A 26,561-nucleotide genomic window follows, 5' to 3' on the forward strand; every position below is an offset into this window, starting at 1 on the left:
GCCCGCGGACCCCCGCTGCGGGGGCCAGGTGTCCCAGCCCTCGGTCTTCTTCCCTGCCGGGAGCTGGAAGAGGGCCGTCTACCCCCTGCCTGACAGCCTGGCAGACTCGTGAGTACCCACTCCCTCCCTCTCCTCCACCACACCTAGCGTACCCGGCCTCTTCTTACTGCCTCAATGTGGTTGGTTTGACTTGAGCGCCGGATGTTAAGAGCAAGTCTTTATTCGTCATGACTTGACTCTCAATGACTGACTGCAATGGCCGACATGAACACACACACACACACGTTCTCTGCTCTTAACCCCTCCACTCGTCCATCCTTCAAGGGCATCCGGGAGCAGACAGTAGGCAGCGTGCATGAGCCACGCCCGAGGACCAATCCAAGTTCCTGTCCATCTTCATCAGGGACGGACAGCGTTAGCGATCTGTTCTTCTGAATGTTTTTCGTATTGGGCTCTTAATGGGGGAAACCCTTGCGAACACGGGGAGAACATGCAAATTCTGCACAGAAAGGCCATACAGCGGTGGCAATGTCTTTTAAACGTATACAGGCTTAGAACTGGCACGCCCGACTGTTTCAGAACTGTTCTCCACGGCGTCTTCACTGTTCTTTATCTGTGTGTTCCATGTTTGTGTTCCCCAGGGCGGTGCGTTTCCGGTTCTACCAGCAGCACTCGGACACCCAGTGGGCCGTGGAGAACTTCTACATCGGCCCGGCATGCGACAGCCACTGTGGGGGGCACGGGGACTGTCTGGACCGACGCTGCCTCTGTGACCCAGGATTCACCGGACCCAACTGCTACGCCAGCACTGCTCTCAAAGTACTGGGACAGTCATACACTCACATACACATACAAACACACACACACACACACACACACACACACACACACCCACACACACACACTCCAGTCTCACACTACACACACTCCAGTCTCACGATCTAACACACACGCACTCCAGTCTCATGCTCTCACACACACTCCCGTCTCACACACTCTTGAAGTGACTCTACTCAGATGCTAGCCTCGTGAGACCATCCTGATCTCGTGAACTCACATTCAGTTTTGCTCCGCAGATCAGTCTGGACTTCACCCTATCTCTAACAATTTCTCTCCGATTACGTTTTGAACCAGGCAGATCAGAGACTGTGTTCTGACTGCTGTTCTGCCCCCCAGTAGAGCATGATTGATTGGTTGATTGGTTCCCGAAGCAACGAGCAGTAATGTTAACGTTAATAGAATAAGCACACCCATAAGTGCAGTTATTACAGAAATAGACCTCTTCTTCTTCTTCGTTTGGATCAAGTTGTTTCTCCCCCCCCCCCCCCAGGCTCAGGGCCGAGGGGCTATCCTTTTACCACCCCGAGCCTGGGTGAGGGGGCACCTGAGCTATATATCCGGGTACACTCCGGGAGCCAAGTCACTGTTTTGTCATCCACAAGACCACAACCGTCAGGTCACGCATTCCATTGGGTGCCCGATATATCGGACAGTCCTGGATGATGTGGTCTGCGGTTTCTCACACTCGCACGCCGCACAGGATGCCAAGCCCCATCTGGGTATCGATGAGCGGACGCAGCCGATGCCGGTCCGGAGGCAATTAAGCCTCAACTACACCGGTCCGGGTAAGTCCATCCCGGTAGGGGAAGGACCGGTGGCTGGGATAAAATCATGGAGTCTGGAGGTGTTTGTCTCCCACTCCGCACGCCAGGTGTAGTCCGCCCATCCTGCCTCACAGATGTTAAGATCTCTGCATTGCTGCAGGAGATCCCGTGAGGCAGGCACAACAGGGTGTCTCGACTTGAGACGCCGGGGAGGCTCCGCTGTTGCAGTGAGCCTGTCCTGGAGCAGGTGGTTCGGCTCCACGGCCCGGCAGGTGAGACGTGCTGTGGTTCCTGTGCGGCGGAGGCCAGCGGGCTGGATGCCTGCAAGGATGCCGTCAATGCCACACGAGCTGTTAACTTCTTGCACAGTGACTCGAGGTGTCGGCGGAATGTGCGACACCTGTCCAGAGTCCCGCCAAGATAGGTAGTTTCTCTGAGGAAAATTTTCACTGTTCTTCCGACTGGATTTTCGCTGTTCTTCCGACTGGATTTGGCAAATGTTTTGTTACACTGATTGGCTGACGGAGTTAGTCTGTCAAGGCAAGTTCTCCCACCCACAGTAATTGTGGGAGATAGGGGGCAAGTCTAATGGAAATTACTGATCTAGTAAAAAGGATTTACCAAGATTCGCTCAAAAGGTTAAGTCTGGTTTATTGTGAAAACATACGAGCGCAAGGACTTCCTGAACAACGCAACAAGGGTGGTTTATTCAGCGAAGTCCCGATTATGGGTTTTGCTGGGCCTTATATGCAATCAAAACAAAGGTACGGTGCTTCCAGGATGTGATTGGCTACTCCATTGTACGTCATATGAAATGGCAGGCGTGGCCAAGAGTACAGACATGTGACATGAGAAAAAGGTGGCAATTGGGGACAAAGGATGACAAAGGATGGTTATTCTGTTGTAGACAGATGGCCTCCTGGAAGCCATTGTGTATGTTAGCACAGCTATGTGAATATTTGGGGGAGGTGATGAATTACAAAAAGGAGAGAGAGAACAAAGGTTTAAGGTGTTTGGATGTAAATTCCACAACATTCCCCCATTTGTGCCTGAACAGGTACACAAAAATAAAATATAAAATCCAAACACAAAGTGTAAACATTCAGCTATGCTATACATGTGGAAAGGAAATAATCTCTCCACTAGGTGGAGCAAAAAAACAAAACAAAAAAAAACAAGAAACAAGGTAAAAAAGATGACATGATTATATACTATTTATAGTCTAAAAGTGGACAACCATTCACCAAAAACCTTGATTTTAAAGTTTGAACAAGGCAAAAAGATGAATGATTACCAGTGTAAGAAGGGCAAAAAACCTCTTGGTCAATTTAGAGGAAAAACCCAAACTTATTTATCAACTCATGTTTCAACCATTGTAACTCTTGTAAACAAATATGATATTTTTTCAAGATAATTTCAAAGTTCATTCATTCTTGTTGTGAATAATCGCATGTAGTTTCCTCTGGATCATAGCTTCCATGTTTGCGTCTCTGAATGTTTAATGTAGGTTCCAGTGTGTGCGGTTAGAGGTGCAGTCATTGCTGTTGAGATTGTCCACGTTGTCATACCACAACCACGAGAAGGAGGTGACCGGCAAGGTCAGTCTCCGATTGCTCATCAGAGGAGAGGACTGTGTGGCGGTGACCGTCAAGGTCACTCTCCGATTGCTCATCAGAGGAGAGGACAGTGTGGCGGTGACCGCTTTGCCCTTGAGATCTCTGGTTCGGCTACATGGACCGTCCTCTCAGCTACTTTTGACAGCTATTCCACACAGGCCAGAATGCCCTGGTCCTGATTGTTCCATCTTTGACGGGTAGGTTCACCCCGCAACATCTACTTCTCTTCCATGTTTTCTGGCCTGTTCTCAGGCTGCTAATCTGCTCCTTGGTTTGGGACGCAACGGCGTCGAAGTTCTCTCAGCTACTCTGGCAGCTGTCTGCGTGGTGAGTTGAATCTGGTACGGCCCCAGGTCGCGGATCAGGACCCAACGGCCTGGTTGGAGATGATAAGAAGAAGCCCTCTCTGGCGTCCGGAATGGTTACCTTCCCTTAGTGGGGACTTCATACGGGGAGCAGGTCGGCAATGTCTTTGAGAGACATGGGAGGAGAGACCTGTGAATCCACAGATGAGAGAGACAAACAGAGACAAAACAGAAGAGCAAAAGGAGAGTCCTCTGGTCTGGTCTCCCTGTTCCCCTCTTTGAGTCCTCTGGTCTGGTCTCCCTGTTCCCCTCTTTGGTCAGGAACGGTTATCAGCAGTCTGATGAAGATACTCAGAAACATGGTTAAGTGCAAGCTCCTGCTTTGGGGAAAAATTGTTTTATTCAGTCAGGAAAACTTAAACAGGGTGTCTGTTCAAGTGTCATTAGAGCCAGTCGGGCTCGTCAGTCTATGTAGTTTGTCAGTGGGGATCTAGCTTTTGTCCATTTACCGAATCGGACAGTAGCAGGGATCTAGGCTCTGCAGTAGCCTACAGTGACATCAGGGGCAGTGTAAGAATGACTTTAACACGCCCAGTCCCCAGTCATGATCAAAGCAATTGGATTTTGCTCTAGAATTTCTCTCGCGATTTCATGAAAAATAAAATAAAATAAACACATTCTCGTCTCAACAAAATAACACCCCCTAAGGGTAGAAACAAATTCCCTGAAGTCAGGATAAAACAGAGATGGGGGGAAAAAAATGCATCACTCAAATAAAATGACACTAAAATGAACTCGCTTCATTTACAATTGACAAAACATCAATTATCAATTAATCAAAAAATCAATCAAAGCTTCATTTGTATAGCTTATTATTAAATATTGTATATCTAAAACTTCCCTCTTCTGCATTTGAGGACAGAGTATTGGGCACGCTTCGGACAAAATGGTCTCTTCCCTATGTCATACTTATCTGTCGCTCACGGTGAGTCGGTGACATGGCCCATCTGTAAGGAAACAGGCCGGTAACCTCCATCTCCACCTCCGGTCCTGTGCCCGTCTCCTGGTTCGGCATTCACCCATCACTCCCGGAACGACAGTTGTCTGTAAAAACACTCAGAAAAACACTCAGGCCCGATGAATGTGCCTCAAACTATAAACATGAGATATTTAACATAACCATTTAAAAATATATAATTGGGTTAGGAGATGCTGCATGCAGATTAAGACACTGACAAATATGAACCTTCTGTTCCTCTTGCACAGCTGTTCTATCTGACGGTCCCTCCTGGCCTAGTCATGTGGATTGTTCACTCCAGCAGGTGGCGCCGAATCCCAGGTTGCAGGATTCTCCCTTTCAATTTGCCTGCGGTAGCTGTGACATTCTCTAATCCAGTGATCCGGTTCACCACAATGAAAACATGCATCCTCCTCATTCCTGTCTTCCAGCTGTCTTAACTGAGCAGCTTGTAATCTGGCTGCACCTAGCTTCATTTCTTTCAACTCCCTCTTTTCAATGTGATCACGAAGACGCTCCGCATAGCGGAAATGGTCAACAACTTCTTCGAGAGAAGTCGACTCCCAGGTGTGGCACATCAACCTAACTTGGTCGGACAAAGAGGAGAGAGAGTTATTCATCAATTGTTGTTTCAAAATCTTTTTATAATCGGCGTTCGCTTTGTCCATGCCACTGTGTGCGGCGAAAACTGATTCTAGCCGTTCCCAAAATTTCTCGAACTGTTGATCGGAATTTTGTTTGCAATATGTGATACGGTCCCAATCCATCTTTTTAGGGAATCGAGTTTTGATTCTGTTCAACAGCGCAGCGTTTTGGCCATTAAAATCGGCATGAGAAAAAGGCAACGCAATGTCAAACGGATCTTTCACATCCCCCCATTTTAACCCAAGGCATTGTCTCATGATCATGGCGATTTCCTCTGCGTGAGGCTCATACATTCGAACTAAACTGTTAAAAAAGATTTTCAAACTCGTCAATGTCTTTGGTTGGATCGGGCAAGGTTTTAGCTACATTACGCAGTTCATCAGAGCGCCACGGTCTATAAACCGTAATCTCTGGAGTCCAGGCCGCATAACCAGCTGCATCATTTATTTGTGAAGGGCGAGGAACAGGGTTTGGGCAGCGTATCAGAGGCGCTTGTATTTGCGGTCCCTCCAGACTATCTCTAGCCATTTGCAGTTGTTCCAAATTAAACTTAGCCTCAGATATAGCTCTAGCCAATTCTTCCTTCCTGACCTGTTCTTGTTCGGTGTAATACCTCGTAGAAAGGGGCGCGCTTAATTCGTATTGCGGAGGCGCCTGATCGGTTGGCGCAGAGGCAGTACTGGGAGGGGATACGGCAGAGAGAGAAGGGACGTGTCTTATAATGGCGGGAGCATGAAAAGGGGGGAGAATAACAGCCTGGTTAGGTGGTGTGATCACGCAGCAACGAGTCGAGGGGGAAAAATCTAGGTCAGAGTGATTCGATGGGGGAAGTGGCGGTGACGCCGTTGGCTGTATAGCTTCTTTGTGTCTTTTCTCTGACTTCAAAAACCCTTCCCGCGCTACTGACTCCCAAATTTTAAACGCCGCCCAATCGATGGCATTACCACTTTTCCTCCCCAACTTAGTTTTCTCAAACGCTTCTAGTTGAGCCCTAACGTTGGCCAAAGCTTTAACGCTAAGGGTACCAAATGGAGACGGAAAACTGCTATGCTTATTCCATAGCGGAATCTGCCAACAGTCACTAGCAGAATACTTTAGGGCAACAATTTTAGCTGGACCAGACAATTTAAGAATATCAAGCGATGAGCTAGTAGTGGAACCCATAATGCACAAGAATACAATCTAAAATAGCAATGAAACTCAAATACACAGGAAATAGAAACAATTTCGAAAGAAACAAAGACACATTAAAGACACATTAAACCGCTAAGTAACTCACCCAGCAACTGGTCCTTTGTTCTCCCTCTGGCTCGATGGCGGTTCACCGGGAGAGCGGAGTGGTGTTTTCCTGCGTCTCCCAGACAACCAGCTAGCCTACTGGAAATCTAGCAGTTACGATTTAACAGTGTACAAAATGTGAACAATACCTACCTGGATAATAGGCGCGCTTAACAAACAATACAAGGCAAGAGCCGAAGCTCAAAAATGCAATCAAAAATCCCACTGAGCCGGCGAAATAGCGCTAGACAAACACAAAGACAACACAACCCCGTTCGGGGACACAGAACCCAAAGGACGAACACAGGCCCACGTTTACGACAAGCAAAAAAACATATGCTTGCCCGGCTGCACCAGCCACTTGGTTGAAAGCTAAAACTCGTTTAGGTTATGCCAACCACCCGGGATCAAAGGGACAAACGCTTCTACCAGAAACGCGGGTCGGACTACTACCAAACCACTCCCAGTAGCTACCTTCGCTGAGAAAAAATACAACGGTACAACCTTCGCTGAGAAAAACATTCAACGGTACAACTCCTGCGACCGGCCAAAGGGAAGCCCGTTCTGTGCCAGCTTTGGCGTATTAACTCAAAACCGTTCTAAGCTGCAACCGATAAACAACCTTAATTGTACATCAACTGCAGGGGAACAAATCACGAGCCCAAACTCACACTTCTTCTGAAAGGCATATACCCTAGTAACGAAACAAGGACGAAGTCAAAGAACAACACAATATAATATATCTACTGTTGAGTCACAACTCCTTAGATAGTTACTAAAACCCACCCGGGGGTTTCTGTCTTCAACAATCTAGACCAACACAATCTGAAACGAAACCAAGGCAAATACCAAGCATAAAAGGATTCGTTTTTCAACGTACCGTGAGTTTAGCCGAGTGAAACCAAACGAGGCGGACTTTTCCGAACCAATGCGGATAGGCGCAAAGAGAGAAGATTTCCAGAGCTCGCTAATGCTCCGCACGTCTGGCTTCCTTCGTTGTTCACTCCAGGCGAACCTCACAGCAGCCGATCCCGTCCCGAGTCGCCAAATTGTAATGGAAATTACTGATCTAGTAAAAAGGATTTACCAAGATTCGCTCAAAAGGTTAAGTCTGGTTTATTGTGAAAACATACGAGCGCAAGGACTTCCTGAACAACGCAACAAGGGTGGTTTATTCAGCGAAGTCCCGATAATGGGTTTTGCTGTGCCTTATATGCAATCAAAACAAAGGTACGGTGCTTCCAGGATGTGATTGGCTACTCCATTGTACGTCATATGAAATGGCAGGCGTGGCCAAGAGTACAGACATGTGACATGAGAAAAAGGCGGCAATTGGGGACAAAGGATGACAAAGGATGGTTATTCTGTTGTAGACAGATGGCCTCCTGGAAGCCATTTTGTATGTTAGCACAGCTATGTGAATATTTGGGGGAGGTGATGAATTACAAAAAGGAGAGAGAGAACAAAGGTTTAAGGTGTTTGGATGTAAATTCCACAACACAAGCCAGACTGATCTGCAGAGAGAAACAGAATGTGAGCTCGCTAGATCAGGATTGTCTAACGAGGCTATTCAGATGCTACCTAGCTGTATCTTTCCACGCAATTAATTCTAAAACATTTTCGGGTTATAAGATAATGTACACCATTCTAGTTATTCTCCGCCAGTACAGAATATTTTATATAATATATACAGAATATTGCATATGTCTAATCTGCCCCCCCCCTCCCCCCCACAGGCCTCTCTGAAGGAACGTTTCGACTGGGAGGGGTCTGCAGGCCCCCAGTGGCAGGTGCTGGAGGGGGGCCGTCCCTGCACAGACTGTGGGGTTCTGGTGGAGGGGACAGCCTTGTACTTCGGAGGAGCCGACGCCAGGCAGGCCGTCACCTCTGACCTGGACCTCCGCGGAGCCAAGTCAGTAGTAATAGTCTTCCTTCTAGCTATAGAGTGTCTAAGCGAAAGCAGGAAGAGAAAACCTCCATGGGACCGGAAATCAGAAAATATATGAATGATACTGAACGGCGTGAGAAAAAGAATTTCTTGATACCAATTGAATTGTGCCATGACCATCACATGATGTTTGTCAATTTAAAACATAAATTTTACTCATCTCGGTTAAGTCGCAAGTTAGCTAATATTAGCTACAGTAGCTGACATTACACTCGTTTAACACTCACCAAAACCTTGTGAAGCCAATCTCGCATGCCAGCTCTTACAGAATTGACGAACTCTCCTTTCGCATAGCTGCAGCTCTCAACATGGCCAGACTAATAGTGATTTTCACATCTTTTAATAATTTAACCTCATTCTGGAATAACTGCTTTACAGTATTACAACAAACTGCGACTTCCTTGACTTTCAAAATTATGTTTTCAATTGACAAACATGTGTATGTTCATGGCACAATTCAAACGGGGTCAAAAAAAAATCTTCACCATTAACTACCGTACATATTTTTTCTGAATTAAGGTCCCATGGGGGGGGGCTTCCTGCTTCCGCTTAGACACTCTTTACCCGTGCACTGGAAGTGCTGTTTTATTCAGCTACTGTAGCTGCGCTGTGACTGATTGGTACTGTAGGTGAGGCGGTGTCCAGTGAATAACTGTGATCTTGAATCTGTGCGTGGGCAGGTTTGTGGAGTACTGGGCCAGGATAGGCAGTGAAGACAACATGACCATGTGCCACCGGCCCACCTGTCGTAAGGAAGGGGTCCTGCTGGACTACTCTACGGACGGAGGTACGGCTGACCACTGAACGATGGACTGAGGGATCTGTGTTAGGAAGTTGTACCATCTCATCACCCCATCTCTCTTTCTCCTGTCTCTGTGTTCCCTGTCTCCGTATGTGATGGGTTAGGAGTGTCCTGGACTCTGCTCCATGAGATGGACTATCTGAAGTACGTGTCGGTGAGGAGGGATTACATCGTACTGCCAGAGGGAGCGCTGTCCAACGCGACGCGCCTGCGCTGGTGGCAGCCCTTCACCGTCTCCTCCGGCCTGGCTGCCCCCAGCCTGGAGCGTGCTCAGTGGGCCATCGACAACATTCTGGTGGGAGGGTCTGACATCAATCCCTCCACCCTGCTGGACACCTTCGATGACGGTATTGCTGCGAAGATGGAACATCGAGATGAATGATCTGTCTGTCTCTTTCTGCACTTGTGTAGTTGTGTATGTATATTTATTTTCCCTGTCAAATCATTCCTTCAATTCTCTCTCTCTCTCCTTCTATCTCTACCCCCCACCCCCACCCCTCTCTCTCTCTATCCTGTAGAAGGTGTGTCTCACGAGGAGAGCTGGAGCTTCTATCCCAATGCAGTGAGAACCGCAGGGTTCTGTGGGAACCCCTCCTTCCACCTCTACTGGCCCAACAAGAACCAGGACAAGACCCACAACATCCTGGCCACCCGTGAACTCATAGTGCAGGCAGGCTACATCCTGCAGTTCAAGGTACTGGCCAGTCAGGAGCCTGGCCAGAGATACAAGGCTAAACGCTAATGCTAGGCTAAATGCTAATGCTAGGCTAAACGCTAAAGCTAGGCTAAATGCTAAATGTTAATGCTAATGTTAGGCTAAATGCTAATGCTAGGCTAAATGCTAAAGCTAGGATAAGTGCTAATGCTAGGCTAAATGCTGATTTTAAGCTAAATGCTATAGGCTAAATGCTAAAGATAGGCTAAATATTAGCATGTAGCACTCCCTGTCTAACTCCCGGTCGATTCGACTCCCTGTAGATTGTGGTTGGTTGTGAGGCGGACGCCTGTGAAGACCACCATTCTGTCCTGCTGCAGTACAGGAAGGATGCGAGGTGAGAAAGGGATGACCTACACGTAGGCCTGTCGGGCTCATACTACAGGATATTTAAAATCCTAACCGATTTCCAAATCTGGTTGCTTCACGTATAGAAGGAGAATCTTAACAGATGTTCTTCTCGTGAATCTCAAACATGCATACACGGCAACATTTTGATCTTATCTTTCCCGCGGGAGCAACAAACCACTGGTCTCGCTGTCTCGCTTGTAAAGTAGTGATGTAATAATCTTAAATATCAAACATGTTTGATATTCTTGGGGCGGCCCCGATGGGTCTGCGAGCCGATCGGGAGGTATAAGATCTGTAAACCCCTCACATTACAAGATCATGTGGGCCGAACATCGGTACCGACCAACGTTCCAGACCAGATTTCTCCTCCGATTGTCGGGAGGGCTGAATCCGGGATGAATCAGCCCAAAAATCCCGTAGTGTGAGCCTGGCATAAGCCTCGTCTTTTGTTTCATATAAACTATTACTACTGCTTACACCTATCTTTTTTGTATTGTGATACAGGTTGTGAACATACAGGTTGTTATGGTCTCTCCTCTCCCCCCCATACCACAGGTCTGACTCCTGGCAGCTGGTACAGTCCGAATGCCTCCCCTCCTCAGTCAACAACGTGGGCTGCTCTCCCTTCCAGTTCCATGAGTCCACCATCTACAGTCCCGTCAACAGCTCCACCTGGACCAGAGTCACCGTCCAGCTGCCTGACCACGTCTCCTCTGGGTAGGGCCAACTTTCTGTCTGTCTGTCTGTCTACCTGTCTGTCTGTCTGCCTCTCTGCCTACCTTTCTGTCTGTCTGTCTATCTGTCTTCCTGTCTGCTGCGTGTCTGTCTGTCTGTCTCTCTACTTGTCTACCTGTCTGCTTCTCTGCCTACCTTTCTGTCTGTCTGTATGTCTGTCTGTGTCTGTCTGTCTCACTACCTACTTGTCTGTCTGTCTACCTGCCTGTTGTGGTGAACAAAAAATCTCCACCTGATTGTCTAGGCAAAGGTGAGACTGAGAGACCAAAGTCTTAAGATATAAGCCTTATTGTGCTTGCAAGGATAGAGATGCACCAGACAGAGCTCAGTGAAGTGTGTTTATTTGTCAAATTGTTATTTTGTAAATTGTAACTTGTAAATTTGAACTTTGGAAATTGAGTATTAGAGTTTATCTGTAGTATAATCTTGGAGCCGGCAGCAACATTTCACTGTGACTGTACACCGTACAGTAGGGCTGTATATCATCTTGGATTTCGCGATACGATACGCATCACGATACACAGGTCACGATTCGATACGTATCACGATACAGAGGTCACGATACAATACGATACGATACGTATTGCGATACACACATCATTTACTGAAAGATTTTAAGTGTTCAAGACTGAAAACTGAATGGCTCAAATGCACTATATAGATAACTCAAACTCAATGACTGGACAGAGAGCTAGCTAATAAATATTTTACATTTGATATCCATGCTTTTTAAACTGTCAACATTGTAGTATTTATGGTTTTTCAAAATTATTTATATGTATGCTTTTTTAATTTAATATTGTAGAATATGCTTTTTAAACTGGATTTAAAAATTTAAATAAAAAAAAATATATATATATATATATTTTTTTTTTTTAATTTTACAGCGCCCGGCTGTATCGATACTCCGGGCTGAAAGATCGATACAGTATCGCGAGACTACGTACCGCGATGCATCGTTGTATCGATACAATCCTACAGCCCTACCGTACAGTACATTACATGTGACAAATAAAAGAAATCTTGAATCTTGAAAGTGTCTGAGACACAGCTCAGCAACTTCCCCTCTGAAGTGTGACAGCAGAAGAGATGGTGGTGTTCCCATGTTGAAAACAGCTCAGGAGCATCTGCAGGTCAGGACCAGTGCTGGAGGTTGCCAACGGTTTTACTATAAGGGCTTGGCCGAAATGTGGGTTTGGCCTACATGTATACAGCTACTCTATGTATTGTAGCACAGTAATGTTCCACTCTGTCAATAACATCTCTATCAAACTGTCGTCTGCCTGTCTACTTGACTGTCTCTCTGTCTGTCTTCTTGTCTGTCTGTCTACCTGTCTGTATGTCTGCCTACCTGACTGTCTGTCTACTTGTCTTTATGTCTGCCTGCATGTCTGTCTGTCTCTCTGTCTACCTGTCTGTCTGTCTACCTGTCTGTCCGACTGCCTGTCTAACCTTGTGGGTTCATCTCCTCTTGCTCCCGCAGAGCCACCCAGTTCCGCTGGATCCAGAAGGAGGGCGCCGGCGAGCGGCTGGGCTGGGCCGTGGACCACGTGTACATCGGAGAGGCGTGTCCAGGGCTGTGCAGTGGCCACGGTTACTGCACCAGTGGCGTGGTCTGCATCTGTGACGAGGGGCACCAAGGTGGGCCACTCCCCCTACATCAACCACCAATAGCATTCACTAGCAGTCAGAATCAGAATCCATTTTATTAGCCAAGTAGTTTGTATACATTTTTAACATACAGTACTAGGAATTGGTTTTGGTCAGTTGGTGCATAACACTGATGGAGCCAACATTAGACAGGGAGCAAGGACAAGGGCAAAATACAATCTACAAAATGGTGTGCAATGAGTGTATATGTACAGAGTGTTAATGTGTGTGCGATGTTTTATATATATGCGTGTGCCGTAAATATACAATACAATAAACCACAGACTAGTAGTTTAGAATCTAGCATGTCTAGAAGGTATACTTTAGAAGGTAAAAAGCGGTCTTACAACCCCAAAGCTAACCAATATTTTTCAATCAACCACTTCGCTTTCTTGCCTTTCTCTCTCTCTCTCTCTCTCTCTCTCTCTTTCTCATGTCCCAGGGGACGACTGCTCGCTGTCCAGAAGCGACCTGCCCAGTTCCATCAAGGATAACTTTGAGTCGGGCAGTGTGTCGGACGAGAGCTGGCGCCTGATCCAGGGGGGCGGGGTCGGCAGCGGCTGTGGCCAACTCTCGCCACACGCCCACGGCGACTCGCTTTACTTCAATGGCTGCAAGATGAGGCAGGCGGTCACCATGCCCCTGGACCTCAGCAGAGCCAGGTAGTACATTACATTACAGTCGTTCAGAAGACGCTTTTATCCAAAGCGACTTAAAATAATTGCATTTCACAGGGGTGTAATAGTGTACTACTACTCGCCAGAACTCACAAGTGCACCTACTTTCTAAACAAGAGACCAAGAGTATAATCTAGTGCTAAAGCCAAAGTGCAAAATATAAAAGTAATAGGTGCTTAAGAGGTTGGATCCTGGTAGTACTTCTTGAAGAGGTGAGTTTTTAGCCTGTGGCGAAAGATGGGCAGTGACTCTGCTGTCCTGACATCAGTGGGCTGTTCATTCCACCACTGCGGGGCCAGGACAGAGAAGAGCCGTGACCGTGTCAATTGACTCGGAGTGACGGGGCAACCAGTTGCCCCGAGGTAACAGAGCGTAGTGTCGGGAGGTGGTGTAGGGCTTGACCATGGCCTGGAGGTAGGAGGGAGCTGTTCCTTTCATTGTCTAGTATCTAGTACTCACATCACACACCGCTCAGACTGATGTCATGTTCAAGCTTGGTGTACTGATGGTCTTGATGGTTCAGTAGAAGTTGTTAATGTATTGTAGCACGGACAAGTCCAGCAGCAGTGCCATAAAAGACAAGTCTGTGGACGAACCCTTTGAAACAGTCCATGATAGAGACACTACTTATATCATGGACACAGACACAGTCAACCATGATTGGATGGGATAAATAGATAAGGATGATACTGATAGACTACCAGACTACGGATAGTAAACTGCCAGTTTTGTAACCTTTATATTTCTAGCTGCGTACCTAGAACTGGAATGAGGAACTGATTAGTGCTGATAACTCTGTAAGGACAAGCACTAACATTAATTCCAATGTACCTGTACCTGTCCTTGTTACACATGGCTTATAAACTTTCTATTCTATTGTATTCTATTCTTTATTCAGATTCAAATAAGGGAAAATGCAGTTATGATACAGTAGATGTTACATGGTACTCAGAAACCCCACAGAGACAGATCAGTAGCAGGTGTTTCTACTTTATCTTCACCCAGTTGAAGCCAATGAATGATTGGATTTGATGTTTTCTCTCCTCCCTCCATATCTCCCTCTCTCTCTCTCTCTCTCTCTCTCTCTCTCTCTCTCTCTCTGTCTCTGTGTGTCCACAGTAAGATCATGTTCGTGCTGCAGATAGGCAGTGTGTCGCAGACGGACAGCTGTAACGTGGCCCTGGGCCGGGCCGACGCCGTGGACCGGGCCGTGCTGCTGCAGTACACCGTCAACGGCGGCGTCAGTTGGCACGTCATCGCCCAGCACCAACCCAAAGACTTCATCAAGGCCCAGAGAGTCTCCTACAACATCCCGCTGTGAGTTACACACACACACACACACAAAATAACGTTTATGAGATTAAACGGTCCATTTCTGACACGTGCCGACCTACAGTATTGACCTTACCTGCGAACCTTTCCAGAGAGGCGAGGGTTAAAGGGGTGGAGCTGCGCTGGTGGCAGCCGCGCCACGACGGAGCGGGACACGACCAGTGGGCGCTGGACCACGTGGAAGTAGTTCTGTGAGTACCCAATCACCCCCCCCCCCCCACTCTTCCCTCCCGCCCCTATGACCTCTGACCTCCCAAACCGCCCCAAGCAGAGCCTCAGTCTGTCCTGCCTCCAATCTGACCCCCTCTCCACACACACACACACACTTTGTATGTGTGTGCCACTCGACATCCATGAAGAACAATCAGACCTGAAAACAGTTTCCCTAATAAGAGTCACTCGCTCACCTTTGTAGTTTCTAAGGTGCACTCTGTATTCATTGATCGAGTGTTCTTAAGCATGGATGCATTAAGTCTTCTTAAGCATGGATGTTTAGTGCTGCTGCTCCAACTACTATCACTGCATGGTCTCTCACAACATTGAGAGACCACAAAAAGCTACAGTACTGTAGCACAAAGCATCACGCGGTTTACATCAAGCCCACTCTGTCTTTACATGACAAGTCTAGGGGGCATTTATAATGCAGAGAGGGTATCGGAGCAATAGCATACTGTACAGTAACATGTTTTAAACTCACATAATGTCTTATACCGCATGCATTGCAAATGCTTCATAGGAAAGTCATGCAAAACACCGCTGTGGCTTGATGTAGACTAGATACTGTATACAGTTGATTTCTCAAGACGGAGACAAATGATCGAGTTACACTCGCACAAATAAACACACACACACACACACACACACACACACATTCCTCCTGGTTTCGTGTGGCATTGACCTGTCCCCGTCGCCTCCCCTCTATCACTCCCCTGGTTTTCAACAGATTGTCTGCTGAACAGAGTAACCGAGATCCTCACACTGCTCTTTTATTTTATTTCTGTCTCTCTGTTCACCCACTCCTCCAACACACGCACTCCTCCACACACTCCTCCTCTCCACTCTGTTCCTCCTCATGGCGTGCTTATCCTCGCTGCTCCCGTCACGCTAACCTGATTGACCTCTGCCCTCTCTGCCTGCGCTGCTGGTGCAAACCTGCTGCCTAACGTCCTGTCATCAACATGCACCTTCCTCTGCCTCCTCCTGCTCCTCCTCCTCCCTCACCTCCTCCTCCTCCTACGTACTCATCCCTCCTTCTGTCCAAATACCCTTTCCTCCTGTCCTTTCTGTTTCTCTCTGGCATACAACGGATTGGTGTTGTATTTCTCTCTCTCTCTCTCTTCATCTGTAATTGTCTTTGCTCTGCCTCTCTCCATCTCTGTCTCTTTTTCATGTCTCACTCTCTCCATCCCTCTATTTCGCTGTGTCTCTGTGTCTTTGTCGGTCTCTCTGTCTCTCTCTACATCGTTCTACCTCTCTCTCTTTCTCTCTCTCTGTCTCTCTCTCTGTCTCTCTTTCTGGGACTTTCTGACTCTCTCTGCCTCTCTCCTCCTCTCCTCCCTCGCTCCCTCCTACTCCGGGCCCCCGCCTCCCCAGGCCGGGGTCTCTGCCCCCCCAGACCTTTCTGCAAGACCGCTGCCCCCTCCACCTGCCCCTCCCCTCTCGCGCTCTAACCTCTGCTCTCTTCTGTATTCTGCTCCCTGTGGCATGGCTGTAGAGTCAGGTAAGTTTCCCGCCTCTCCGGAATGCAGCCCCTCCCTTCTGTAACCCCCCACCCCCTTCCCCCCTGCCCCTAACTCCTCCCTCTTTCTTAGTCATCATCCCCAAACCTTAGCCCCTCCTCTCACCCCCACTCACCCAGGGGCACAGGCCACCGACTCTGTGCCCAGCAACAGTACCTCCTCTGGGACCCAGGAGAAACCCTCCAGGAGCATAGGAGCTGAACTGAGTCAGCGTAGTGTGGATAGTAGAAGTCACATGAAAAAAATCCTAGGTCGGAGCAACGATTGTTTTCCCGTTCACTCACTCACAAAAATAGCAAGAGTACAAAATGTCGATTGAACTTAAACCACAACCCTTACCAGTGGAGAATGAATACATTTCTCAATATGCATTATATACAATTTCAATACATATACTGATATTTCTGACGAATAATAGCTTTCATGTAGATTTTGATTGATCTGTATACAGTATTTTGCACATTCAGTGCTCAATGGTATGGTGTTTGTGTGTATTTATGTGTGATGTAAACCATCACTATATCAATGTTTGTCGCGCTCTTGTTACCATTCCTGTGCTGTTTCCAAACGTCCCATGAATGCACACTTCTAGTTAATAGTCTGAGAGGCGCATTCTGCACTTCAAACACACACATCCGTGTAAAACATACTGGTCACACTTTACAATAAGGGTCACAAAAAACATGAGTTAACTGTTAACTAATGCTTATTTAGGGTTAGGTTAGGTTACTAATGTTAATTTATACCTTAGTTAAGGTTAGGGTTAGGATTAGGTGAGTTAACCTTAGTTAACATAAATAACATTAGTAAATGGTTAATAGAGACATTAGTTAACTGTTACTTATTGCTTAATAATGCATTAACTAATGCTTATTAATGTACTCTTATTGTAAAGTGTTACCAACATACTGGAGGGGGGTACGGTCCACGTGGATCCAACACTTACCTTCTCATTCAACCATCTAAAATTACCCCTTTCATTCACTCAGTCCAGCGCTCCAACATCAGTCACTCTACTACAGTATAGCAGTACTGTGCATCCAGAACCCGAGACATGCACATCAGAGGGCCCTGACACTCTCAAACCCTCCAAACATCATCATCATCACACAGCCTCCTCCTCCATCCGGTCACTTGCATGGCTTTGTGGGTCGACTGTGACTCCGACCCCTCCCCCCTTCCACGGCTGCTCTTAAGTCGGGAGCCCCTCCCCATACCGCCCCCTGGCTTCTGGCTGGGGAACATTCACCAGAAGCACACATGCATGCACACGCATACACATACACACACACACACAACTTGGGCAGTACCCCCCCCCCCCCCCCCCAATCCCTTTCCAACACACCCCCACCACCATCACACACCATCAACCCCCCCCACCACCACCCCCACCCCTGCTTTGCAGAGGCCACTGCCTTCCTTGGCTGGACTCCTGGCTCTCTGGCACCGCCCTGCTGGATGGAAGAGGCACTGACAGGCTAAGCAAGATGAGATCTTCACGGCTTCTCTCTGTGTCTCTTTTTGGTTCAGTGTTTCCCACATCCACCCACCCCTACCCCTCACAAACCTGCACCCTTATGGCTTTGATTTCTTTGTTTTTCTTCTGTCCCGGCGATGGCGATTCTACTCCATCTCTGACCTCAAACACTCTCTGTAGGTCAGGGGTCAGAGTTCGGCTCCTCGCACCCCTCTCTCTGTCTGTACTAGCCTCTCTGTAAGCTCTGTGTCTAGTGTGCTGTCCTGTTTATTTGTTGTGGCACTGCCATTGAGAACTTGTCTTTAGAGAGTTGTGTGTAGTAGCCCTCGTTAGTACGACTCATTCTCTGATTAAACATTTAGTGCACATTTGTTGAGTGTTTTAGGTTATGGGTGAAACCCAACTGCCAGCATGGATCTTGGAGTGTGAGTGTGAGTGTGTGTGTGTGTGTGTGTGTGTGTGTGTGTGTGTGTGTGTGTGTGTGTGTGTGTGTGTGTGTGTGTGTGTGTGTGTGTGCGTGCGTGCGTGTGCGTGCGTGTGTGCGTGTGTTAGCTGCATCTGAGAGTGTGTGCATGTATGAGTGTGTGTGCATGTGTGTGTTTTTGTATAACTATACTTGTGAGGTCCAAATGTCCCCACAAGTATCGTCAAACAACATTTTTGCTCACTTGTGAGGACCGAGGACTGGACCCCACAAGTTTAGGGTTCATTTTAGGCTTAGGTTTAGGGTTTAGGGCTTGGGTTACAATTATGATTATAATTAGGGGTCAAATGTTATGTGTAGGGTTAAGTTTAGGTTCAGGAGTTTTCTGGGCGGTTAAGACTAGGGTTAGGTTAGAGGTTAAGGTTAGGGGTACGGTTAGGGTTAGGGTGAGGTTTAAAAGGTTATGGATTAGGGTTTAGGGCTAGGGTTAAGTTTAGCGGTCCCCACAAGTATAGTAAAAAAATAAATAAAGCTCTGTGTGTGTGGATACTGTAAAGTGTCTTCTCATGAATCATTAATGGTCACCATCTTTCTACTTCTCTCTCTCTCTCTCTCACTGCCTTTGTTTCCCTGCAGCACCCGTAAACAAAACTACATGATGAACTTTGCCAGGCAGACCGGCCTCCGCCACTACTACAGCCGGAAGAGGCGGGCACTGCCACACCGCGCCTAACCACTGAGAAGGCCATTCGCCCCACGACCTGCCAATCACACATCAACCCACCGCCACACCCCTTCACATATCACCCTGTTGAGTCCAACCCACCAGCGGATTCCAGTCAGCCTTAGACCCCGCCCCCCTTTTATCCTCTGCCAGATCTACCAATCAGTTTACACTGCAGCCAATCAAGGCCTTCCCAGCCCAAGAGTGGCGGGAAGGAGACACGGAGCAACAAGGCAGCCATTTTGTTTACTTTCCATGGACTTGTTCTGGGTTTCTTATTGTTTTCTAGTTGTTGCTGTGGTTCTGATGATCCTTGTTCCAGTTGCGACCATCCTCCTCTCCCCCCCTGGCTTTCCACTGTCCCCCCCCCCCCTCCTACCACACTGTGAAGTTCAAAGGGTATCATGGCTGACCATAAAGCTGCCTCTGGGTCCCACTTGGCCACCAGGGGAGCGCTTCCCCACCCACACCGGTACCCTGGGAGGAATACAACGACAAAGATGATGATGATGAAGAATTTGATGATGGTGATGAGGATAGGAGTGATGCTAAAATGAAGTACTGTGTTCTTGCTGTTCTGTGTGTCTGTGGGTTCTTTTCGTGATGAGTTGACTGTGGTGTTCCGTTCATTTGTTCGTTGGTTTTCTACTAATTCATATGCTTTTTTGGGTCGGGTTGTTTGTGTTTTTATTTTCTCTCGTTTATCCGGGACGGACGAGAGCAGGGTGGAAATCCCGCTTCCACGGCAAGGAGGAACAAAGGAACGAATCGCAAAAAAGAGAAAAAAATAGGAAAAAATTTAAAGACTGAACAATTTTTTTTATATATATATATATATGTTGGTTCCCGAAATACAGATATTTATGGTAAATGGTTCTCCATGTAACCTATTTAAGATGCACTGTGCGTGAAATCTGTATGTTATTTTCTAGTGTTAAGTTATTAGGCAGTCAGGTCAGGTTCTCAGACTGCAGCATCCTCCCTTCCTCCCTCTCTTCCCATTCTCTTGTGCTGTTACCCCCAATCCCTTTATCTCTCTCTCTCTTTATCTCTCTCTTTCTCTCTCTGCTGATTTCTGATAGCTGGAGGTGAAGCTCTATCAGTGTTGTTTTTTGAAGTCTGTGTAATATGGATCCTCTCCCCTCAGTGTAACTCCAGTATAGCAATCTCCTGTATATATATGTATATCCACTACGGGGAGACCCATCAGCCTTATAAAAGGGAAATAAAGAATTGTCCAAACCTTGACTAGCTGCGCTGCCCTCTGTCTGTGTGACTGGGCTGCCCTCTGTAACTGCCCTCTCCTCTGTCTGTGTGACTGGGCTGCCCTCTGTCTGTATGATTGAGCTGCCTTCCCCTCTGTCTGTGTGATTGAGCTGCCCTCCCCTCTGTCTGTGTGATTGAGCTGCCCTCCCCTCTGTCTGTGTGATTGAGCTGCCCTCCCCTCTGTCTGTGTGATTGAGCTGCCCTCCCCTCTGTCTGTGTGATTAAGCTGCCCTCTCCTCTGTCTGTGTGACTGGGCTGCCCTCCCCTCTGTCTGTGTCACTGGACTGCCCTCTCCTCTGTCTGTGTCACTGGGCTGCCCTCCCATCTGGCTGTAAAAAAAACTATACAAAATAACAATAGAAAACAAGAAGTGCTTTTATTTATTTTAGGACACCCCCATGCCTTCGAATCCTGACTATAAATGTGAAACGTAATGATACAACTATTCTCATATTTATTATTATTATTATTATTTCAAGCCTAGGATGTCTGTAGAATTGATGTGAACGCAATCACCTCGGATTTCTCATAAATTCAGCCCGAACATGGGCGCACTCCAATCTGGCCTACCTACGACTGCATTTCCGGGTTCTTAAATCCTGTTCTTAGATAAGAACAAATCCCAGATAAGAAACCATTCAAGAATGCCAGAATTGTCCCATGAACTTCGTAAGTGGAGTGCGTTCAGGAATGAGGACCATTTTCCCTCAAAATGACTTTAGGTCTGATATTGTCAGCGCAAATGCACTGGAGATACCAACTGCCAACAATACAAGTCAAGTTCTATAGTAGCTAACTTGTAACTAAGAAAAATGAAATTGACGAACTAGACCATATTAACAGTTGAGCTTTACTCTGGAAGAAAATGTCTTACCTTCCCATTTTCAGGTAAATTGCTGATCTGATGGATGACACTGTGGTGGAAAATTACCACTGCATGCTTCTAAATTTAGATTTGCTGATGATCAATAAACACAATAAACAATCCTTCCTTGTCTAGACACAGTAAGAACATACACACACACTCACACACACAGACAAATACAATACCACACACAGGAAAACAATACAGACACATCACAAAATATCTGTACGCTATCTTTAAAATCATCTCGGTGTTTATTGATTAAGATTGGAGGTAGGTAGACACCTCAAGAAAAACACACACACACACACACATATTTACCATTTACAGGCAAACAGGCATGTAGGCCTACTGTACATGCACCTCATTGACATAGGCAGTAAGTTGTACAGTATTGTATGCATGCGCCTACACACATACACAGATTCTTTGTTAATTTTATTATTTCTTTTTTCCTTTTTATCATTAATATGAACTTCAGATTAATGTAATTACCTTTTTTGTTTATTTATAGTTAACCATGTAACATTTTGTTATAAATTATTAACCCGTGACAACATTTAAAACATTTAGAGAACCATGACACTGGTCAGGCAGAGGAGTAGCCTACCTTTAGCCAGAAACTGATTCTGCCTCGGTGCTGGACTGAGTGCTAACGGAGGTCCTTTCTCCTATCTGCCATCACACTGTTCAATGCCCTTTATTGAGAATAGTGGGGTTCAAATGATGTCTACTGGAAGTGTCTAGAGTGCACATATACCAAATACAAAAACAGCAGGGAATTTGTAACAGCGGCCCCCCAGATTAGCGAAGCTAAGATGAAAGAAAATATAAAAGATTCCCTATATAGGATCAGTATATCAGTCCTTCACCATGTGTCCCACATGGGCCAGTGAGTCTGTGGCAGCTGTTGGTCCTCTGTCATATCCACTGCGCCCTGGGTCAAGTTCTCAGTGGGTCGCTGCCACTTCTGGCAAGTATGAAGGTTGGGGAAGTAGTGGGGGAGGAAGTGAGACCAGAAGTGGTCCGCTATCGTCTGACAGAGCCGCCGGCGCTGTTTGGAGAATAGATCGAAAAAAATGTATTTTTTAATTGTAACACTAGCTGACTATGGACAGCAGTGAGCTCGGATGGTGTTAAAGCTCTTTGGACAGTACATCTGCCGACATTCATATACTTGAATTATGACGGAAAGAGATGCACATGCAGTGATTAAAATAGTAAATATAAAAATAATTGGTTACACTTCATTTGAAGAGGTGTTGTACAAGAATTCTGCTAATTATCAATCAATCAATCAATCAATCAAAAAACAATCAATCACCCAATCAATCAATCAAGTGTGAGATACTCAACTAGGAAAAGTCCAAGTCCTCTTTATTTGTGTACGAGCCCACAGGGAAACACAGTCGTGACACAAAGTCAGTCTCAAGTGCTCCAAAGAGCCCATCTGGTTCCTTCCTTTAAACTGCCAAAACACCTTGAAAAAGCTTGCTGGGCGAGAGATGCCACTCCCACTTGTCAGGTGAAAACATAACTCATGCATTGTTTTGGCAAATGTGTGCAGAGCAGTACTGTTGCAAAACATCAGAGAGGGGCAGAGGCGAGGAGACAACCTTGACCATTATCTTGTGATGGAGCTATGTAGGGCTGAATCTCACAGAAAATACACCTTATTACAACCGCTAACGCATCCTAAAGACTAGCAGGCACCTTGTCACCTGCTTCTCAGATAGCCTGGGTCCAGATAATCCAGCCACTCCAAAGTCGACTGATTCTTGATTGATTCATTTGGTTACTGGGAGCAATGTTGTTTTGTGTGGCCCTCTGGCAATACTTAAGCCATACTGGTCTGGACTATCCGCAACCTTCCATCTCCGATTCTGTGGACCGCACTTCTCTGAAATGACCACTAGGGGACAACCTAGTCAAATAATGACTTTTTATTGTTTCCAGCAACCAAATTGCTTTTACCTTAAGACTACAAAAGTGAAGACAGGAGTGCTGCATGTGCGGTTTCTGGGAGGTGGATGACCAGGTTGAGGACAGAGTTGAGGGAGGAAGATGAGAGGAGGAGCGAGACAATCAGGATGATGGAGGAGAGAGAGAGAAGGAGCCAGGAGAGAGAGAGAAGGAGAGAGGAGAGAGAGAGAAGGAGCCAGGAGAGAGAGAGGCAAATGGAGAAGAAGCACCTGGAGAGCGTGATGGCCCTCATGATCAGGGAGTTGGATCAGAGGATGACCAGGATGAGGACGGAGATGAGGGAGGAAGATGAGGGGAGGAGGAGGGAGGAGAGGAGAGGAGGAGGAGCGAGACAGCCAGGATGTCTCTTGATGTCTGTTCAGTGTCCCTCTGGGGAGCTGGCCACCAGTGACCAGCTGCCATCTGAGACATCTGGGCACATCTTTTCTCACCTGAAAAAGGTGAGGGATGAATATAAGAGGAGACAGCAGGAAAATATTGAGCAGAGGAAGGCCAGGAAAGAGGAGGGGAAACAGAAAAAGAAAGAGGAGAAAGATAGAACGCAGAAAGAAAAGGAAATGGAAAAACAGAAAGAGAAGATAGCTGTAGAGAAGCGCCAGGAGAGAGCCGAGGAGGACATGAAAAAGTGGAAAGAAGAGGAGGAGAGGAAGAAGGCCAGGAAAGAGGAGGAGAAAGAGAAAGATAGAAAGATGACGACAATAGAAAAACAGAAAAGGTAGAGGAATTGAAACTGAAAAAGAACAACAACCATTGCAAAGGTGAGAGAGAGTATAGGCACATAGTATACCTTTAGCATCACCTGTGTTTTCTTTACAGTACTTGAAAACACCAGCAAAATCAGTGACTGGCAATACTGTTGATGAGGTTATGTGAATCTATTTGTAATGACGGTCACTGACCCAGATGTCTGTGTCTTTTTCCTCTTGCAGATTTTTCAATATTTGCGGTAAAACAATGAGACCAGGACCCGCAGACATCACAACAATTGTGCATTTTATGACATTTCTATAGGTAATACTGACCATAAGGTTTATTTTCAGATGTGGGGGAAGTAAGACTCGACTCAGGAATTTTCAAACGTGATTAACTTTGGAACCAGTGTAGAAAAACATTTAAGGTGCCATTTCCAACAAAATTGGGGATGCACTCATTTAATGATACTTTTCAGAATGCCAGAACCCAAGGATTAATGTCAGATTATGTAGCAAGTGCTCTTGATGTTCTGCTTGAGTGTTTCCTGGGTTGGAAGAATGTTCTTTAGTTCCAGACTTGTGTGTAGAGAGCTGTTTCCTGGCATTATTTACGTCTGTGCTACTCACTGGTTGGGTCATATATCAGCACCACAAATCTCTCCAGCAGTAACACTGATTATTCACTGAACTCACTTGGTATTGCAGTTCATTTAAAGCATAATTTACCTCTGGGAAGTCTTTCGTTGTTTCCGAGGCAGTCGTGGACATTCTGTCCTCTACCAACCAATACTGAACACAGTTTCACGCCCGGTGAAAGCATGAAGGACTGGGAGAATGCGACAGTGTTGGGTTCATTGTGGCAAGTGAGAGCCATTGGTATACAGGTCTATAAATATTTGGACACAATTTTCATCATCTTGGCTCTGTACACCACCACAATGGATTTAAAATGAAACACTCAACATGTGCTTTAAGTGCAGAATTTCAGCTTTAATTTAATAATAACAATAATAATAATAATAATTTGAGTGTATTTACTCTACATTTTAGTGTATTTACATCCAAATCAGGTGAACAGTGTAGGAATTACAACACATTGTATATTGGGTACCCCCCTTTTAAGGGACAAAAGTAATTGTACAAGTTAACATAATCTTAATCAAATTGTCATTTTTAATATTTGGTTGCAAATCCTTTGCAGTCAATGACAGCCTGGAACCCACAGACATCACCAAACGCCGGGTTTCATCCCTGGTGATGCTCTGTCACGCCTGTACTGTAACTGTCTTCAGTTCCTGCTTGTTCTTTGGGCGGTTTCCCTCCAATTTTGTCTGCAAGTGAAATGCATGCTCTACTTCTTTGCTTTTAAAAACTCTTTGGTTGTTTTTGCTTCGAGTCATTGTCCATTTGTACTGTGAAGTGCCGTCCAATGAGTTCTGAAGCATTTGGCTGAATATGAACAGGTTATATTGCCTGAAACACTTCAGAATGTATCCTGCTGCTTTTGTCAGCATTCACATCATGAATAAATACAAGGGAAACAGTTCCATTGGCAGCCATACATGCCCACTCCATAACACTACCACCATCATGTTTCACTGATGAGGTGGTGTGCTTGGGATCATGAGCAGTTCCTTCCTTTCTCCATACTCCTCTCTTTCCATCACTCTGGTACAAGTTGATCTTTGTCCTTCGGATGTTGTTCCAGAACCGTACAGGCTTTTTTAGATGTTTTGGCAAACTCTAATCGTGCCTTCCTGTTTTTGAGGCTCACCAATGGTTTACATATTGGGATGAACCCTCTGTATTTACTCTGGTGAAGTCTTCTCTTGATTGTTGACTGTGACACAGATACACCTACCCCCGGGGGAGTGTTCTTGATCTGACACAGATACACCTACCTGTGTATACAGATACACCTACCACCTCCTCCCCCGGGGGAGTGTTCTTGATCTGGCCAACTGGTGTGAAGGGTCAGATACACCTACCCCCGGGGGAGTGTTCTTGATCTGGCCTACTGGTGTGAAGGGTCAGATACACCTACCCCCGGGGGAGTGTTCTTGATCTGGCCAACTGTTGTGAAAGGGTCCTTCTTCACCAGGGAAATCATTATTCTGTCATCCACCACAGTTGTTTTCTGTGGTCTTCCGGGTCTTTTGGTGTTGCGAGCTCAATAGTGTGTTCTTTTTTTCTTTTCTTTTTTTTAGGATGTACCAAGCAGTTGATTTGGCCATAACAATTTTTTTTTGATATCTGGGTTTGTTTTGATTTTTCAGCCTAATGATGGCTTGCTTCACTGATAGTGACAAAGGGGAGGACCACATATACAATTGTAATTCCTACACCTTTCTAACCACCTGATTTGGCATTGCGAAATATATTCCAGAACTAATTATATGCCAATATTAAATCAATTTGGTGCTTTGAATGCTCAAAAATTGCATTGCCAATGAATATTAAGTTAGAAAATACAATATTAAGTTAGAAAATAGGATCTATGTCCATCCCCCCATTTCTCTCTGTAAAGCATATTGTGTTGCCTCTGTGTATGAAACGTGCTATAATAATAAAGTTTGATTTGATTTGATGAAGTTTTTTAGCTACAACCAGCAGCATAGCTCGCCCGGTCGGTTGGTCAGTCGATCGGTCTGTCGGTCCGCAAAAATGTAAAGGTGCAATGCTGCAGTTGTCTATTGTGTATGGGTGTGTGAAATT

The 26,561-nt window shown here is 46.2% G+C and overlaps 1 protein-coding gene across 1 annotated transcript in view; it reads left to right on the plus strand.

The window, feature by feature from the left end:
* The window catches only part of reln (reelin), a 169,282-nt gene extending 148,949 nt beyond the window's left edge, over positions 1-20,333 (plus strand). The window contains exons 52-64 of the mRNA XM_084452891.1: positions 1-108; positions 642-819; positions 8,203-8,378; positions 9,095-9,201; positions 9,321-9,563; positions 9,735-9,910; positions 10,195-10,268; positions 10,838-10,999; positions 12,501-12,658; positions 13,110-13,329; positions 14,464-14,661; positions 14,769-14,867; positions 18,953-20,333. The exon at positions 1-108 is cut by the window's left edge and continues 107 nt beyond it. Coding sequence (XP_084309017.1) covers positions 1-108; positions 642-819; positions 8,203-8,378; positions 9,095-9,201; positions 9,321-9,563; positions 9,735-9,910; positions 10,195-10,268; positions 10,838-10,999; positions 12,501-12,658; positions 13,110-13,329; positions 14,464-14,661; positions 14,769-14,867; positions 18,953-19,049 — 1,996 coding nt within the window. The 3' untranslated portion in view covers positions 19,050-20,333. The remainder of the gene's footprint in view (positions 109-641; positions 820-8,202; positions 8,379-9,094; positions 9,202-9,320; positions 9,564-9,734; positions 9,911-10,194; positions 10,269-10,837; positions 11,000-12,500; positions 12,659-13,109; positions 13,330-14,463; positions 14,662-14,768; positions 14,868-18,952) is intronic.
* Positions 20,334-26,561: the final 6,228 nt, after the last annotated feature.

This window comes from Borostomias antarcticus, assembly GCF_949987555.1.
Source record: "Borostomias antarcticus genome assembly, chromosome: 18".
NCBI lineage: Eukaryota > Metazoa > Chordata > Actinopteri > Stomiiformes > Stomiidae > Borostomias > Borostomias antarcticus.